This window comes from Saimiri boliviensis, chromosome 4 (assembly GCF_048565385.1).
Source record: "Saimiri boliviensis isolate mSaiBol1 chromosome 4, mSaiBol1.pri, whole genome shotgun sequence".
In the NCBI taxonomy this organism is placed as follows: Eukaryota; Metazoa; Chordata; class Mammalia; order Primates; family Cebidae; genus Saimiri; species Saimiri boliviensis.
In genome coordinates, this window is record NC_133452.1 from 12,994,551 (window position 1) to 13,011,366 (window position 16,816).

General features: G+C 44.8%; 1 protein-coding gene across 10 annotated transcripts in view; it reads right to left on the bottom strand.

Annotated features, from left to right (window-relative positions):
* The window catches only part of ARID1B (AT-rich interaction domain 1B), a 438,299-nt gene that overhangs the window by 42,864 nt on the left and 378,619 nt on the right, over positions 1-16,816 (bottom strand). For 9 of the 10 annotated variants that reach the window (XM_074397218.1, XM_039467048.2, XM_074397219.1 and 6 more), the window contains one exon: positions 3,534-3,679. In XM_074397218.1, coding sequence (XP_074253319.1) covers positions 3,534-3,679 — 146 coding nt within the window. Of the gene's footprint in view, positions 1-3,533; positions 3,680-16,816 lie in introns of those variants that run through there. The other variant, XM_074397220.1, reaches the window with a different exon arrangement.

Here is a 16,816-nt window from a genome sequence, read left to right on the forward strand (position 1 = left end):
GCCCTATCACTGCCACCAGCGCCCCTCCCCACCATGGTCACCCCCAGGATGCTGGCTGTGCCAGGTGGCATTCCAAGGAAAGCAGCTCCCCTAGCCACCCAGAGTCCGGAGCCGTCCTTATACTTTGGCATAATCTCAGGATCTAGTTTCCTCCAGTTTAAGAGATTTGGTTTTCATAATTTATCAAATCCTTTTTATCAAGCCCTTTGTATACGGAGGGAGGGCAGCGATTCACCTGAAATCATTACCCTAGAGCGAGCATGTGAGTGACACTCCAGCAGCCTCTACAGACAACCCGGACCACTGGCCCCTCAGAATGGCGTTGAAGCCCCAAACCTTCTTTTGTAAGAAACCCTCAAGTCCCAAGACAGAAAACAGTGTTGATCCAGCTGGAAGACTGATATTCTAGGCATAGTTTTGTGACTCTTTTCTTCTTTTAAATTTCAAAACAGCAAATCATCTGGTAAACAGCTAATGCCCCACAAAGCTGGCGGCAGATCCGCCAGGAGACTGGTGAGCAGAAGAGCTCTAAGTCAGTGGTCCTCAGATTTCAGCTAGCATGCATGAAAACCACCTGCGGACGCGGCCAGGGGTGCGGATTCCTGGACCCCCCTCAAGAATTCTCAAGGGAGCCCCGGAATCGGTAGTTTTTATAGCCACTGCAGGATGTCTGGAGGTGGGTGGTTCTTGCTTTTGGTGGAAGCGTGACTGCCTTTTTCTTTGTAAAGGCCTACCAGAGCTGGCATACCCTGTACTGGCAGGGCATGAACAGGACACTTGGCGTTTGGGACTGAGCGGTACTAGGTTAGCAGAAGGACTCACTTCTGGAATGTGCCCAGCATGCTCTGCGAGGAAGCCTGGTTCCAGTGGCACATATGGCCGCTCCTGTACTAATTATAGGTGACAGGGGGAGAAACGCCCTACATTTTGTAGAGTAACGTCTGGTGAGGCAAACTTAGAACCACAGATGGTAGATACATTTTTTGGAATTTAGATGTCCACTTTGAGATGATGGTTTATATGCAGACAAGTATAAATGACTAATGAATATTATAAAACTAAATGCAAATAAGTAACATCTAACCAGTAACACAAGTGTTGTATTACAGTGTATTTAACAAGGGTATACATGATTTGTAATTTTGCCCACAGTAATAAATAATTCTAACCTTTTAATCTAAATAGTTGAAACAAAACCAAAACAGCTCTTTTAGAGGGAAAAATTCCCACTGCTTACCATGCTACTTCCCTTGGCATTTTAAGTGAAGAAATAGTTGTCACATTTATACTCACACTGACTCCATTTAAATAATTACTTGCTCACTGAAGCCTGTAACAATTTGTCACTACAAAGGAGGACTGTTTTTGGCCCCGTACACTGTCTACAACACAATGGTTTGAACTCGGCGAAGAGAATGCTGGAATGCAGGTTCAGAAAATTCCACAGCCAGACCTGGCCATCGTTTGTACTGTGCTCACTTTCTCCAAAAGTGTATATTGATGTAGAAATGCTTTGCTGTTATCACTGGTGATTTATCTGTAGGGGCCCAAACCATGGAGATGGAAGTGACGGTAATCTGACCCTTTCTGGCCCATTTCTCGTGCAGTCAGGTGGACACTCCGGTGCCCTGAGGCTCACTGGGCTACGCCGCAACGCTCTGTGTCACTCCTGTCTCTCTGAGAGATCAGAATGCAATCACGGCAGATTCACGTATACCTGTTGCTAGGTGCACAGCCAGTGCTACACGGTCAGTCCTCCTCTGATGTGCATTTCACTTAATAAAGCTGGAATAAAACCAGATCATTGTGTAGCGGAAAACTGGATAAATGTCTAAATTATTAAGAATGCAATGTTTCAAAATGTACCATGCAGTTAAAAATATACTACTGCTCCCTACAAAAGATCGTGAGGATAGACGGCCTTTCACTGAGCAGATTTCCTCTGTATGGAATAACGAATAGCTGAATTATCTGAACAATAATAATAAAAAGAAACCCTCTCTGTGAATCTCCATTAAGCTGGCAATTCCTTAGGAATACATAAATCTTCTGAGGCAGGGCCCTGTGCCATCTGTTTGTTGTTGGTTGTTTTTGTGGCTCTGGGGTCCAAAGGAAGAAGGGAAAAATGAGCACTGCTAATAGTCAGTGAAAACGGATTGTGTAGTTTCAATGCTCTGAAGTAATTTTATTCCAGCAAGCCAGACAAAAGATAGAATGTCAAAACCCAGTACTCTGTTACCTGGGCCAGCAGTGGTTAGGAGAAGAGGTGGCTTCCAGCTAACAGGCTGTTTGTGAGCTTTTCACCTGCAGCTCACGTGTAAAACGTCCACCAGACTGTGGTGGGTAAGCGCTCAACATGGCATCAGGAAGGGCTATTTTATTTATTCGAAAACCCTCATTTTTACTTAGTTTCTATGCGTTCCTCTTTCAAAAATCTTTCAGGAGAAGTCACCATGGAATGCTGGCCTTCAATTAGGTCCCAGAAATCAACAACGCAGAAGCTCAGACAAGAGGCGAGCCCAGCCTCTTGCGACCTGTTCCGCCTGACAGAAACATTAACTTCTGGGGAGGCCTTTCAAAGACAGAGAGGCCAGAAAGGAGGCAAAAGGCAGAGGGAATGAAAAAGGTCATCAGAAAGAACCAAGGCTCCAACTCTCCCATGCACTCCTAACGCGTGGCGGGGCATCGCCGGAGACCCACTGGCTAAGCCCCACTCTGCGGCCTCTGAAGGAGGGAAGCCTCCAGTGAGATCCACTCTAACATGTGAGAAAGAGTAACAGATGGCCTGAAACACACAGCACCTTCTCGTGGAAAAAGTGGCCCTCATTGTCTATGGGTAGTTACGGAACCTGAGGAGGCGGTTCAAAGGTCTTGAAGAGTCTAAGATCATGTGAGATGGGCACAGTTTTAGACACTCTCGGTATTTTCCACACCTCGGATACTCATCCACTGCACTCAGCAGACATGATTTTTAAGAATGCTACTGTGGAGATTACAAAATGGGTTAAAAGAACTAAACACCATGAAATATTTAAAACAGTTTCCCAATAGAGACAATCTGTACATAGTACTTATGAAGCAGCTACCTCTAAGCATACATTTAGAGACGTTTCTCTAAATGTAAAAAGCACTTCAAACCCCCCTTGTTCTGCCCTTCCAACGATTTCCCTTGAAACGTGAATTTGAAATGTTCGTCTCCACCGCTACCAAATGGAGAGAATTTGAGGATCTGCAAGTACTAATGATTCCCAAAGAGAAAGAGAACTTAGTGTGTATATTTACCAATCTCCAATGATACTTGAAATACATGTTACACAAATACTGATTGAATAAAAATAATTTACATAAAATACAATGTAATTCTCAGTCTTAAATAGATGGAGCAAGTTTCTGAGAAGCAGAAAAGTAGTATGATTCCCACTTTCGCCAACGGATCCGTCTTCTCGAGCTGTTTGGGCAGATTCACTGGCAGAGCCTTAAGAGGAAGGGAGGGAAGAGAGAGGGGCTCGGGTGCATAGAGCTGCCAAGGTTACCTGCCGAGCTGTTCACCATGGTGGGTGCCATGCTGTAGGGCGGCGCCTGCGTGTTCATCAGGCCGGAGCTGTTGTTCATGGGCTGGCTGTAGGGAGAGCTGGAAGCCATAAGTCCACTCTGGTTCATGCCGGGGAAACTGCCTTGCCTACAGAAGAGAAAGCACAGCACAAATATACCGACCGTGCACATGAGCAGTGGCATGCCCTGGCAGTCATTTCTAATAACGCATTTATGTAAGGGGTGGGGCTATAATTTTTCATGTTTGTGTAAAACAGATTATTTCTTGGAGAGAAAGGCTGAGTTCTATTGCTAGGTGACTCTTTAATACACCCTTTCAAAATTCCAACGATTACAAGTTCTGCAAATAAATTACACATTTTTAATCATGTCAAGTGTTCCAGGTTATTATTTATATAGAGGAATATAAGCAAGAAAGGGGGAACTTGAAATAAGAACAGGAATTACAAAAGCAAGCAAAATTAACTTCTGACTATCAACACTACTTAGTATCCTCAGGTAAAAACCCAAAGGTTAAGAAATGAAAAACAAATGGGCAGTGTGGAAATGTTTTTTTAAAAAAAACTTCTTTGACCTAAATTTTCTGATATAACGAACATGGGAGAAAGCAGTTCCGAAACTCTCCCCAACCCTACTATTTAACGTTGGTAATTAGGTTCTATTAAAAACATACCAATTTCCCTACATTAAAACGCCACAGTAGACATCAGACTTCCACTTCTTGTTGGCTGGGCTTTTTACGTCAGAGGAGGATGGGCACTTAGATCAGCTGTACATGTCCCTCACATGTAGCCACCTGTCCCCATGGTGGTCAGACCTATGAGGTGGTCTTGGTGACTTAGGCTTGTTAGCTCTGTCTTACACCCTGTCAGAGTTCTCTTCACTTTTGCAAAAAAGTCAAGGGTATTCTCTGATCTGAAGCAGATAACTGTCACACCATGTCACTTCTCTGTTGGTAATAAGATGGGGGAGAGGGGAGAGATTTAAACTGCGCAGCGGTGTAGAGACCCCAGGGAAAATTACAACACCCTAAAAAGAGAGTTCACTGTTGTAGTCAAGCTTTTCTTACCTAAAGAGTATACCTTTAAGAAACGTTTCAAAGTTTTGGCTAGTCATGTTTCATCTTAGGGGTATAACCTCGTAAGAGGGCAAAAATCCACAGAGACCCTGCCTATCTGTTCCAAATTAATTACAACCCTCTCCACTACCATTTAGCTACCACTTGCTATAATAGTTGGTATTTTAAAATGAGATCCTTTAATCCTTTAATAGATTAATATAAATTTTTTTTGGAGATGGTTTCACTCTGTCGCCCGGGCTGAAGTGTAGTTGCACGATCTTGGCTCACTGCAACCTCTGCTTTCCCAGGCTCAGGTGACTCTTTAGCCTCACCCTCCCAACTAGCTGGAACTACAGGTGTGAGCCACCAATGCCTGGCTAAGTTTTGTATTTTTGTAGAGACAGAGTTTTGTCAGGCTGCCCAGGCTGGTCTCGAACTCCTGAGCTCAAAGCGATCTGCCCACCTTGGCCTCCCAAAGTGCTAGAATGACACATGTGAGCCACCACATCTGGTCCATAAATCATTTTTAACAAAACCAATGATACACTGCTCCTTTTGCGTACCATTTTCAGTGGACTCATCTGAAAAAAGTGTACAAAAAGTTCAAACATGAACCATCTGAAAAATCAAGCTACCAAATGTGTAAGTGGTCTCCTTTAAATATTAGACAAAAAACTGGAGAAATTCTGTACAAACTAATGCTCCATGATAGCTTGGGAAGAACATTGTTAGAAGCTGAAAGATTCTTAGGTATGAGGGTGGCTCAGGGAGAAACGGGTGTTACTTTAGCCTGTAATTCTTAGCTTCCTGGGGGTCCACTTTGAATAACTGAAGACTGCTAAATCAGAATTAGAATACCCTTTGGAGTTCACTAAGAACAGATCTGAGGCTGGGGGCGGTGGCTCAAGCCTGTCATCCCAGCACTTTGGGAGGCCGAGGCGGGTGGATCACGAGGTCAAGAGATCGAGACCATCCTGGTCAACATGGTGAAACCCCGTCTCTACTAAAAATACAAAAAACTAGCTGGGCGTGGTGGCGCGTGCCTGTAATCCCAGCTACTCAGGAAGCTGAGGCAGGAGAATTGCCTGAGCCCAGGAGGCGGAGGTTGCGGTGAGCCAAGATCGCGGTAACAAGAGCGAAACTCCGTCTCAAAAAAAAAAAAAAAAAAAAAAAAAAAGAACAGATCTGAGATCATCCAATGACTTCTAATTAACCTCTAGGTCATCACACATTTTGCACACACTGCACAGCAGCTATAAACATATCCCTACATGGTTTGGGGCTTTACGTCACCTGGTAGATTGTTTGCATTAATTCATCATCTTGCAGAGTGTTGGCATGAATACTGAGACGTATCCCTTCTGAGGTGTTCTTCAAACAAGGGACAATTTAGCATTTATGCAACTGCTCTAAAAATGGCACCAGTTGGGACTGCTCTCAGTTTCTTAGCAGATCAATCACTGAAGAGCACCTTCACTTGTGGATGGTTATGTTTTCTGGAAGGCTACTTCCATGGCCATGACTGCCTCCAAGTCACAGCCAATTCTGGCCCATTCTCCAAGACGCATGGTAGCGGCCACGGGTCTGGGATGGCTGCCCTTGACACTTTCCTGAAAGGAAGCCCTGCCTCTCCGCTTAGCTTCCGCTATGCCTTCTGCGGCACTGAGCTCTTTCTTTTGCATGTTAAAATAATGTCTGCACATCTTGGTTCTTCTAGGTACGGAAGCCTCCTGAGAGGAGGCTCTGGGCCTAATTAATCTTTGCACAGGAGAGTTACTAAAAAAAAAAAAAAAAAAGAATTGTTGAAGGGATGAATTACTAAAGAACATTTTTATTCTTGTAAAAAGGTATCACAAAGGATGGTCGCCTTTTCAAGCTTCCATTAAATTCTGTCTTATATATAACTAATGTGTATAAAACTAATGGTTCCTTGAGACACTTGTTTATACTGAGGTAAAAAAGAGAATCAGAATAGAAAATCCACCAGGCAAATCACTGAATGAAGTCACTATCCGACCCTAATCTGAGACTCCTCCCCCAAGTCAGCACTGTCCATCTTTAATCACCAGAAGACGATGAAGGCACACATTGCAGGTTTTAAGAAACACCTTTAAACTAACAATGCAAAAAAAAAAAAAAAAAAAAAAAAAAAAAAAAAAAAACACAACAACAACAATCCAAGCCTTAAAGGTCCACGCCTTGGATGTCAGTTGCTGGTTACAATGGTCCCTAAAGCACATCTGTAGTTTTAGGTTTGGTTAAAAAGCCAGGGGTCTTGACTCTGTCACTGGAGCTCTGGGAGCTTTGGTCCTTTGGATTTCAGTCTTTATAACTGAAGAAGAGGGCCTGGAAATGATTGTGACAGTAATTTATTAAGTATTTACAGCATGTCTAGTGCAACTTCTAGGCATACACTTTTAATGTTTCAAATTCCTGGAGGAAGGTAGGTGAGTTATGCTCATATATTAATAAAGGTGATGAAGATCAGAAGGGTTAAGTAACTTGCCTAAAGTCACAAAGATAGTAAGTGGCAGAGACAGAATTCTCCAAACCTACTATCAGTGCGGTATACTCTGCTTCTTTCTCGTGGGAGTCTAACACTGCTAACACTCAGTAAGACCAAGTCCCTGGCTCCTGGTGGCCTGCTGCAGCACACCTTTCCATCCGTCTGGTGTACGGACCTGTGGTTGTAGAATGCTGACAAAGCAGAGGGTGTGAACTCTATGGGTGTCCTGGAATACAGGTTTCAGGGAGCTGGCCAGAGTGAGGGGTCGTGGGAGCCACGAATCCAAGAGCTCCCTGGACAGTGGCTGCAGGCCTGCTGGGCCTCCAAGTCAGGAAGCGAGTCCTTGCAGGAGCGCAGGCTGCACGTGGCCAGGGCAGAGTAGTGGGTACCTGTCTGAGTGGGAAGAGTCAGTCTTTCACCATTGCGGTGGAAATCTTATTTGCTCTTGCTTGAGAAACTACTGCCAAGATCTTGGTAACTTTGAACAAGTGGGATGGGCATTATGCCAAAAGAAGGCTGGGACTGCACGCCACTGCTTCTGGGAAGTGGAGACAGCGGGCTCTGTGAGAGACTCCTGAGATGGCGGCAGCCCTCAGTTACCTGGCACTCCTGCTTCCCCTGGTGTTGCTAACCTAGGCGGATTCTGTGGCTCGCAACAAAAAGCTCCTTGCTTGGTGGGGCTGAAAATATAATGCCCGAGACCACAGCGACCTGGGTTCCAAGACGACCTCAACAGCAGCTGGGACGTTCCAGAGCAGCGCTCCCTGACTGCTGTGCCCCTGCCGACCGACGCAACATTTGGACAGGTCCGAATAAATCAGGAGCGTGAAGAAGCAAATCACTTGCTTTTTTCAAAAGCAAACGGCAATAAAACAATAACAGGCAAAAATACGAATTGAAATGCGCAGAATGTTTCCAATGTGAAACCTACAGAAACCTAAGCTGTACCTTGGAGAGCAAAGCACCCCAGCCGGACCCTTGGGCTCTGGTGCCCAGGCGGTCGGCGGGCTTAGTGTTTGTTACAAAGGACAGCTGTCCTGACTCTACAGGGCCGAGTCCATGGCTGCAGCAGTGACTGCCCAGGAACGCCTCAGGGGGGCAAGGAGACAAACATTTACAGTAATTCAGTAGATGCACACTGTGGGGGTGACCCTCGCTGGGTGGTGCTGCCCCCAGACCCCAGGGGCCGACTGGTACAGGGTTAGACCATGGCACCACTCCCTCCTCCTCTTAAATGGCAATGTTCAAGTTGGGGAGTTACGACTTAAACATGCTGACCAGCAGAATAACCAGAAGAACTTCATTTAAATTTGGTTGGGACCAGATGTATTTAAAATCTGTCATGCTATAACCAAAACCAGATTATCATCAGGAGAATTCAGAAAGTGGGGCCTGCAAGCTCTTTTCTCTAAAGTACTCCTCATTCCTGCCGTTGCGCTACACACATACACCAACAGTCCTACTTCTTCTTTTTATTCATTCGCTTTGGCGATTTCTCAAACATTACATATTCACATGCCAACAAAGGGCTGGCTTTGGGGAGAAGAAGCCCAAAGCAAACACCAATTTCCAAGCAACTATTTCCAGTGGTTCGGTGTGAAAACAGAAAGAGGAATATCACTTCCCACAACAGTTTGCTTTCAGCAGTTAAAAATATTAGTAAGAAATTTTATAGAGTACCCACATCTTTCTAAACATCTGGTTTTAAAGTCAATTAAAATTTAAAATAAAGTCTATACATAATGTTGATGCTTTAGAGAAGAATATTTAGGCCTTATCATCTTAGCAATCAACACTGCATTTTCTCAACAGTGATAGATGGTGAAGTGTGAGGTTATCTTTATATGAATGGGTTTCTGATACAGTTCTTTGGAGAAGGGTAGGGACAGACAGAAGAAATAGAGACCCGGTGAGTAAAGCCACGTTAGAGTCCCATCCCAGTGGCAGATACAGGGGAAGCTTCAGCACACCCACTGCAAATACCACCCTTGAATTATGTTCAGAATGAGCATGACGCAATGCATGCTTCCTTGGAAAACTGAGTGTGAGTGCCAGCTGTACATAACTTTCTCTGTATGAACTGTCACTGTAGATGTAGCTGAGTTATGAAGCCAGAAAAGATTGCTTACTGACAAAAGCATCTAGGCTAACACTAAAATTTAGGGCACTTTATCACTTAAACCCAAGTCATCAGAACCAGGACTTAAAACCTTGAAAAGCTCCAGTTCGAGCAGTTTATTTCAAAATGTGTGGCTTTATTCCCTTGGAAAGATCCAGTTGCATGTATAACATTACACAGGACACCCTTTTTCAAATGTTTGATAAACACAAACTCTTCTCACACATGTATCCAGCATCACTAGTGAAATAGGTTTTCAACCCAAATTACAAGGTGACTCTTCCAAAGCAGTATTGAAAAACAGAATCTCAGTCGAGATTATAAGGCTGTCAAGCCCTGGTCAATTTTTGGTGTGGTTAATCCATCAGCATGCTTGCACAGCAACAACTGCATTAGCAATTCTGGTGGCAAAATAATGTGATTTCAACAAGCCAGTGACTCTGGCTAGGAATCAATCCTGTTGCAGTAAAGTGGCATTTGATAGAAGTGCCTTGATTTAAAAATGTAGATTCCTGTAAAAACATATAACCATGTGCTATTACAAAAGTAGATTCTACCCCTTTTGCTCAAGGAGACACGCTAGAAATAATTAAAATTAATCAGAAATACCTTCTGCTTAGTTGACAGTCATGAACATTTGTCCAAGAAGGGTGTTTTAAGATAAGTACGGGAGAGGAGTGGGAAGGAATGGGCACCACAGCCGGCCAAGAAGAAAACAAACGCAGGCAGGGAAACGACCAGGGCAGCGGGCGTGACGTGGCAACCACACGCGTGGCCTGAAGGAGGTCCACGCACGGTGCGAGCTCACAGGAAGGTGAGCACAGAAGACGGTCCCAAGGAAGGGATGACGTCCCCTCCTCCCCTCAGATCTGAGGGACCAATCCATTGGAATTAACCAGGTGAGGAGAAGAGAAAAGAGAAACAGCAAATTGAAATGCCCTGGGGCATCCAGGAGCCTCTCTCCAGGAGAAAATACGGAAGAGCAAAATAAGAAGTGAGAGTGGTAGGCGCAGGCTGATGGTTCTCTGGGTTTGGTCTTTATCCTCAGAAAAACAGGAGACTCAGCGTTTTTATGTAGGAGCAATGGCATTAAAATATGTTTATTTTAAAGACACTGTTCTCTGGCCGTGTTGGGAAGAACACATCGGAAGCAGGAAGCAGGAACGTAAGGCCAGCCGTCAGGAGGCTGCTAGCATAGCCCAGGGAACAGAGGATGGTGCCCCGGAACAGCTGGTGCAGCACAACAGAGAGAGCCGAGCAACGTGGTGGAGGTGAAATGGACAGGATGTGGTGATGAATTAGGTCCTGCGGAGGAAAGAAAAGTTGTGCCGAGATGTCTCTTAGGTGTCCAGCTTGTGCGAATAAAGAACACCAGGGGACAGCGTGGGCTTAGTTTTGGACATATGGACAGGGTCTGGCTTTGACAGGCCTCTGAGCACCTAGTGTCACACAGACAGGTGGACCCTCAGGTCAGGAAGCAGAGGATTTGGGGTCATCTTTCCGCCCAACGCAGGAACCCCCTTTATAAGACTTCCTGAATCTTGTCCAAGCCTTCCCCCGCTGGCAAATGTGACCTGTTTTCAAGGCAGCCTGTTCAGTCAAAGCTCCCACGTGTCCAATGCGGGCACACGAGCTCGAGCAGCAGTTACCAGCTACCTCTCGTCTCCCTGGTAATAACTCCCCAAACCCTTTGGTGGCTGATATATTTATGATTTATTTTTTTCCTTTAAGAATGGGCAGCGAAGATATTGTTTTGCCACAGCTTTATGAAAGAGAACTTCTAAGTGAAGGAACAGTAGTAACTTGTCATCACACTCTCATCTTTTTAGTGGCTACGCCTTAGCTCTTCAGAATAGAATTCCTCCCTGGCACGTCTTTGCCTGGGCCTTTAAAATGTGGCACTGCCCACAGGGCCCCTTGTTTTCAAAGCGTTTCTCCTGATTGTCTCCACATTTCTCCAAAGAGCTGTGTTTCTGACTCATGCATCTTGGCAAAGCTCTTCTCACTAAGCACTAAGGCATACTGCATATTCCAGTCTGGATTTCTTAGAAGCCTCTAACATCAGAAACATTTTTCCCTTTTGTTCTTGCTTCACACATACTTCTCCGAGGGTTCCGACCTGTTACCAGCTCTGCTCCTGGCGCTCCCTGCTGAAACAGCACCTGTTGTACAATTTCAAGACTTTCTTCCTTTTGGCCTCAATGCAGGTAACCAGTTTTAGTTGTTCCTAAAGCAGCTGACTGATCTTCAACCTTTCCTCTCAAAGCAACCAGGAGAACACATAGAGCTCCAGGGTTCTGAGGCGAGAGGCCTCCTTGTCCGGGTGTGAAGAAAATGCAAAAACGCTGTCTGGCTGCTTGAATTTTAGCAACTGATCACTAAGGATGTTCTCTTCATCCGCAAAGTTCATTTGGCTCTGTAAAGCCCATTGTTCTGTTACTATGAACTCTTTACTGGCAACCATACAAAAGTGAACCATAGTACTGTGAAGGTTTTTAGTTCCGAGATTTTGATCTCAGCTCTTCCCTGCTGATCCCCAGCACACGGGGTCCCTCAAGTGTGCGGCACGGATGAGACCCACAGTGGGGAGCAGTGGGTCCCAAATCCTGTTTTTTCCCTGCAATGGAAGACTCCCCAAAACTTTGGGGGTTTTGGTATCACGTTGCATCCCACTGACCTCTGAGAAGATGTAAATGGCACAGTTCCCCGGTCTGGTGAAACTAGATCCGTACAGCATGAAAGAAGCATTAGCTGCCATGAATGTCACCTACAGAAAGTGTCCTTTCTACTCCATTCTATTTAAGGATCTTTACTTAAAAAGTTTATCTTAAGATCATTAAGAAAAGATCTGTTATTTCCAAGGAGGGCTATTACTTCTCAGTGCTAGGAACAGCCACGTCTTTGATTCTAGGACATCCCCTTCGAGGGTCACAAGGTGTAAAGGAGAGTGAACTGCTAATCCCAGTGGCTTAGCTGCCGAGGAGCCACAGGAGCCGAGTGAAGGCAGCAGGTGTCTTAGAGGTCTGCAGCTGCGCAGCCTTGGACACAGAGACAATATCAGCCTGGCAATACTTGGAGAAGGTAATTCCTGATGGACAAACCTGAGTTTCAGGGGTGCAACAGTGAAGCATGCATATATCTTAAATACATTCATCTACTGCTCATGCCTTATTGGACCTGTTGGTAGGCTTAAGAAAATTAATCTGGGACCTGAGTTCTCCGTCCTGCATTACTGTGTCACGGCAATATTGTGTAAAAATCTTTAATAAAAAATGTACTTGTCCAGGAAACAGAAAGGCAGAAATTTCTGATTTAAAAAAAAAAAATCCTCCTAAAAATTCTTAAGAGATTTCCCGAGTTAGGGTGGCCTGGGCCACAAAGTTACATAATTCGGTCAAGCCAAACATTGTTGACAGTTAGGGTTAAAACATAAGGCAAGCCTTGCAAGCTGAGCAAAGCTAGAGTTCTTCAAGTCCTCACCAGTCACGCTGTGCAGGACAGAATTCAGACAGGCACGAATTCTTACCTGGCAGGAATTTTAACAATCAAAACTAATCCAGTATGAGTTAATTTTTAAAATAAGGGCCAGAGGCCAGGCGCGGTGGCTCACGCCTGTAATCCCAGCACTTTGGGAGGCCGAGGCGGGTGGATCACGAGGTCAAGAGATCGAGACCATTCTGGTCAACATGGTGAAACCCCGTCTCTACCAAAAATACAAAAATTAGCTGAGCATGGTGGCACACGCCTGTAGTCCCAGCTACTCGGGAGGCTGAGGCAGGAGAATTGCTTGAACCCAGGAGGCGGAGGTTGCGGTGAGCCGAGATCACGCCATTGGTCCAGCTTGGGTAACAAGAGCGAAACTCCGTCTCAAAAAAATAAAATAAAATAAAATAAAATAAAATAAAATAAAATAAAATAAGGGCCAGAATCTTACAGGTTTCTGTCTGTGAGTTTTTGTTACTTATTTATTGACTGATTGATTGAGAGACAGGGTCTCACTGTTTCACTCCAGGCTGGAGTGCACTGGCATGATCCTCGCTCACCGAAACTTTAACCTTCTGGCCTCAATTGATCCTCCCACCTCAGCCCCCGCCCCGTCTACCTGGAACTTGGGGCGTGCACTACCATGCCTAGCTCATCGTTTACTTTTTTTAAAGAGACTGGCTCACTCTGTTACCCAGGCTGCTTCTGAACTCCTGGCCTCAAGTGATTCTCCTACCTTGGCAGCCCAAAGTATTGGGATTACAGGCGTGAGCCACTGCACCTGGACTGTTTGGTTTTTTAAATCTATATAATGGCAGAAATGGAGTTCAAAAGAAGAGTGAAGACCAAGATTAAGAGAAATCTTAGCATCTTAGCAAGCTGCTTCTCATACTGCTTATTGCTACTAAGATGCCCTGTCACCCACGACACTTTCCAAACCGCAAGCTGCAATATACTAAGACATAGTCATAACCTCTTCACCACTTAGAAACCTTTCCTGCTGCCTTCAGCCCAAAACACTGTTGAGGTGATCAGATTTCAGGGCTGAGAAAATTCACCACCTGCTGGTCATCCGTCTGACACCTGGCAGGCTGGCATCACTGGCCACTGCCACTCCCTGATGCACATATGTAATTTCAAAGATCCCCACCTTTCGTAACTCAGAATCACGGAGCTTTGCTGGGCTGCGCTGCTGATGACTCCCAGGGTTGGGTGTGCTCTAATGCTGGTTCCTGCTGTGATGATCTCGGGACACCTGGTGTGAGTGTGTGCGTCTATGGGGGCAGAGGGTGACAGAGCTGTGAAGCTGGAAGTGAAGACAAGTGGCACAGACACTGGGGCAGACCCTTGGGCCGGTGTGCGGGCCACTGTGAGCCACCTCTGCGTGGGAACAGCCACCAGCTGGGAAGGGTCAGAACCAGACACAGAGAAGAGAAATTCCAAATGAAGAGCGCAGGCGAGGTGTGGTGGGGGACTGAGTATTTCAGAGGAAGAGGAGGATAACGAGGCCTGAGAGGAAGCAAAAAGGCAGAAATCAAGACAAAGCTGTCAGGAAGACAAATGGCCATGACCGACAGATCACAGAGCCTGAGTCAGGGTCAGGTTGGCGCAGACTCGAGCATCTGATGCTGCCCAGCTCTCCCAGTACGAGCCTGTGAGCTCCCCAAGCGACATTCCTCAGGAAGGCCACATAAGGAAGAAGCGAAGAAGTGTCCGGGGCGCACCTCCCAGCCCTCCCCGTCCATGCCTCGTCCGTGCTCTGCAGTGCCAGTTATCTCTGAGGGCACCCTCAGACCTGAGCTGGCTTCCTCACCAGAACCGCCGGTGGATGGTGGTTCAGGCTCCCGCGACTTGGCCCCGGGGCTGGGTGAGGGTGGACAGCATCTGTCGAGAATATCTGGGTGACGCTCAGCAGTGACTTGGGGTGCCTCATGGTCTCTGGTCCCTCTGCTGTACATTTCATGCTGTGATTCCTTGCCTCTCCGTAAAATTAAAAAAGAAATCTCTGATCTTTTTAGAATGACTGTTTTACTACTTTTTGATTTGATGATTTATAAATGCACTTTAAGGCTTCCATAATAGTTCTGTAATTCTGAAAGTTTTAATTGAAATCATAATCTTCAAATACTAACACAATAATATTCATTCAAATTCTAAATTTTGAAGAGAAAAAGGGGCTAAAAATTAAAGCATAGTATTTAGCTGATAATGCGAAGGCTTACATTTAATTGCGGAAATAAAAACTCTGTTTAAGCCTTTGAAATCTTTTTGTCTTTCAATAACATGACTTTTCAAATCATAGCTATTATGTTAAAACCTAATTGTCCAAAATCCAAAGGGCTGGATTCTTGGTTAACACAAATCACTCAACGCTCTTTAGCACATGCACCCACTACAACTGGGGCTTGACATGTTGAGAAGTTTGTGCCCCTTCTCTTTGACATTTTAATGCACTATCTCCATTAATGCATTTCCACATCAGTGGCTCTTGGTCCATCAGCAGAATTGCATCATACTGGCTTCAGAGGAAAATAACACAGAAAAAGTGCCTTGCTGGCTAATGGCAACACAGGATATGAATTATAGATATACCTCAATCAAGAACAGTGGCGGAAAGGTGTGTCTATGTGGGGTGCCATGAGGCACAGATGGACGCCACTGTGTATCTGTATATCCAACAAGCCAGCCCAATTCATTTGCATTTGTAAACAGACCCAGCTCCTTCCAAGCAGAGGAAGGCAGCTAGTCACATTCTCTCACACAACAGTCAGCTCCTCCAACAGTAATACGGTGGGGTCACTACTGATCTAGCTACCTTATGGTAGTTATTCACCCTGTTAACGAGTGGTTAAGATTTAAAAATAATCTTAACTAAAACTCCTAATTTCCTAATTGACTCAATATAAAACATCTGAAAGCCAATTTCAGTGATCCTAGTTTCTGGCACGATATAGTATTAAAATGCAGGTCTACAGAATTATATTTTTGGTATTCAGTACTAAAACCTCCCTTCTAGTCAAAAGTAACAAGACTTTTCAAATGAATTCATTTTGTCCCCTTTTGTTTAGAAACTAAGAAGTCTGAGACTTCTTCTCTGACGCCCAGTTAGTCCACCACCGACTCTCTCAGAGACAACAAAGGAACAGTAGCCCTGTACCAGCATCACGCAGGTGTGTACGTGTAACCCTGTAAATATCATCACCTTCCCACTCTGCTCCTCCATAACTCAGAATTCATACGTCAAAAACCACACTCCTGTCCCAACAATGTTAAATACTAAAGCAGTGTTGCTAAAAGCCTCAAACGGTGAAAAGGACAGAAATTCAAACCCGCCCTTGTGCCAGCAAGTAACTGTTACTTATTTCACAAGCTGCCTGACTCTGGAAATAATCTAACTCAAGCTGCATGTGCAGTCTATGTGGGAATGTGCAAAGCATGCATTTCCTTTTAGGTGCAGGAGGGGTAATAAAATTCAGATAACAGAAAAAAATTCAGATTTCAGTGGAAGAGGTAGAAGATCCACTAAGATACTCATTACTATTTGGCTTCTAATAGCAGGATTGCCTTTAGATATGCTGAAGAACAAAAATGAAGAGGCATTTTGTTTTGTAACAAAACAAAACAAAACAAAAAAGTACAAAGAAGAGCAACAGGACCAGGTGACAGAGACCCTGCTCCTGCCTCAACATTCCTGAGTGGGTGACCCTGTAAGGTCTTAGTTGACTCTACCATAGAATCAAGACGTAGAGGCTGGGTAACATCTAGAACCTTTCCTGTTGTGAGATCCTGTCATTCTATAATTGAAACTCTGCATCCTTGTGGAACCTCTTCTTATGAACATAGTATTATATTATCTTCAAGATCCCTGCCAGAATTTTGACACAAACAATCTCACATCACTCAAAGACTTGATCAAAATTTATGTATGTGAGGTGTTAGGGTGGCAGGCCTTAAGGAATTAAAATGTTTGTCCATCTACCCTGGCTTCAAGATCTAGGGCTTGTGAGATTTTCTTTAAGTTCAGTGAAATTATGCTTCCTCCCAGAGCTCATTTCCAAGAAAAAATTCAGAATAATGCTGAAATTTCCAAATCCAC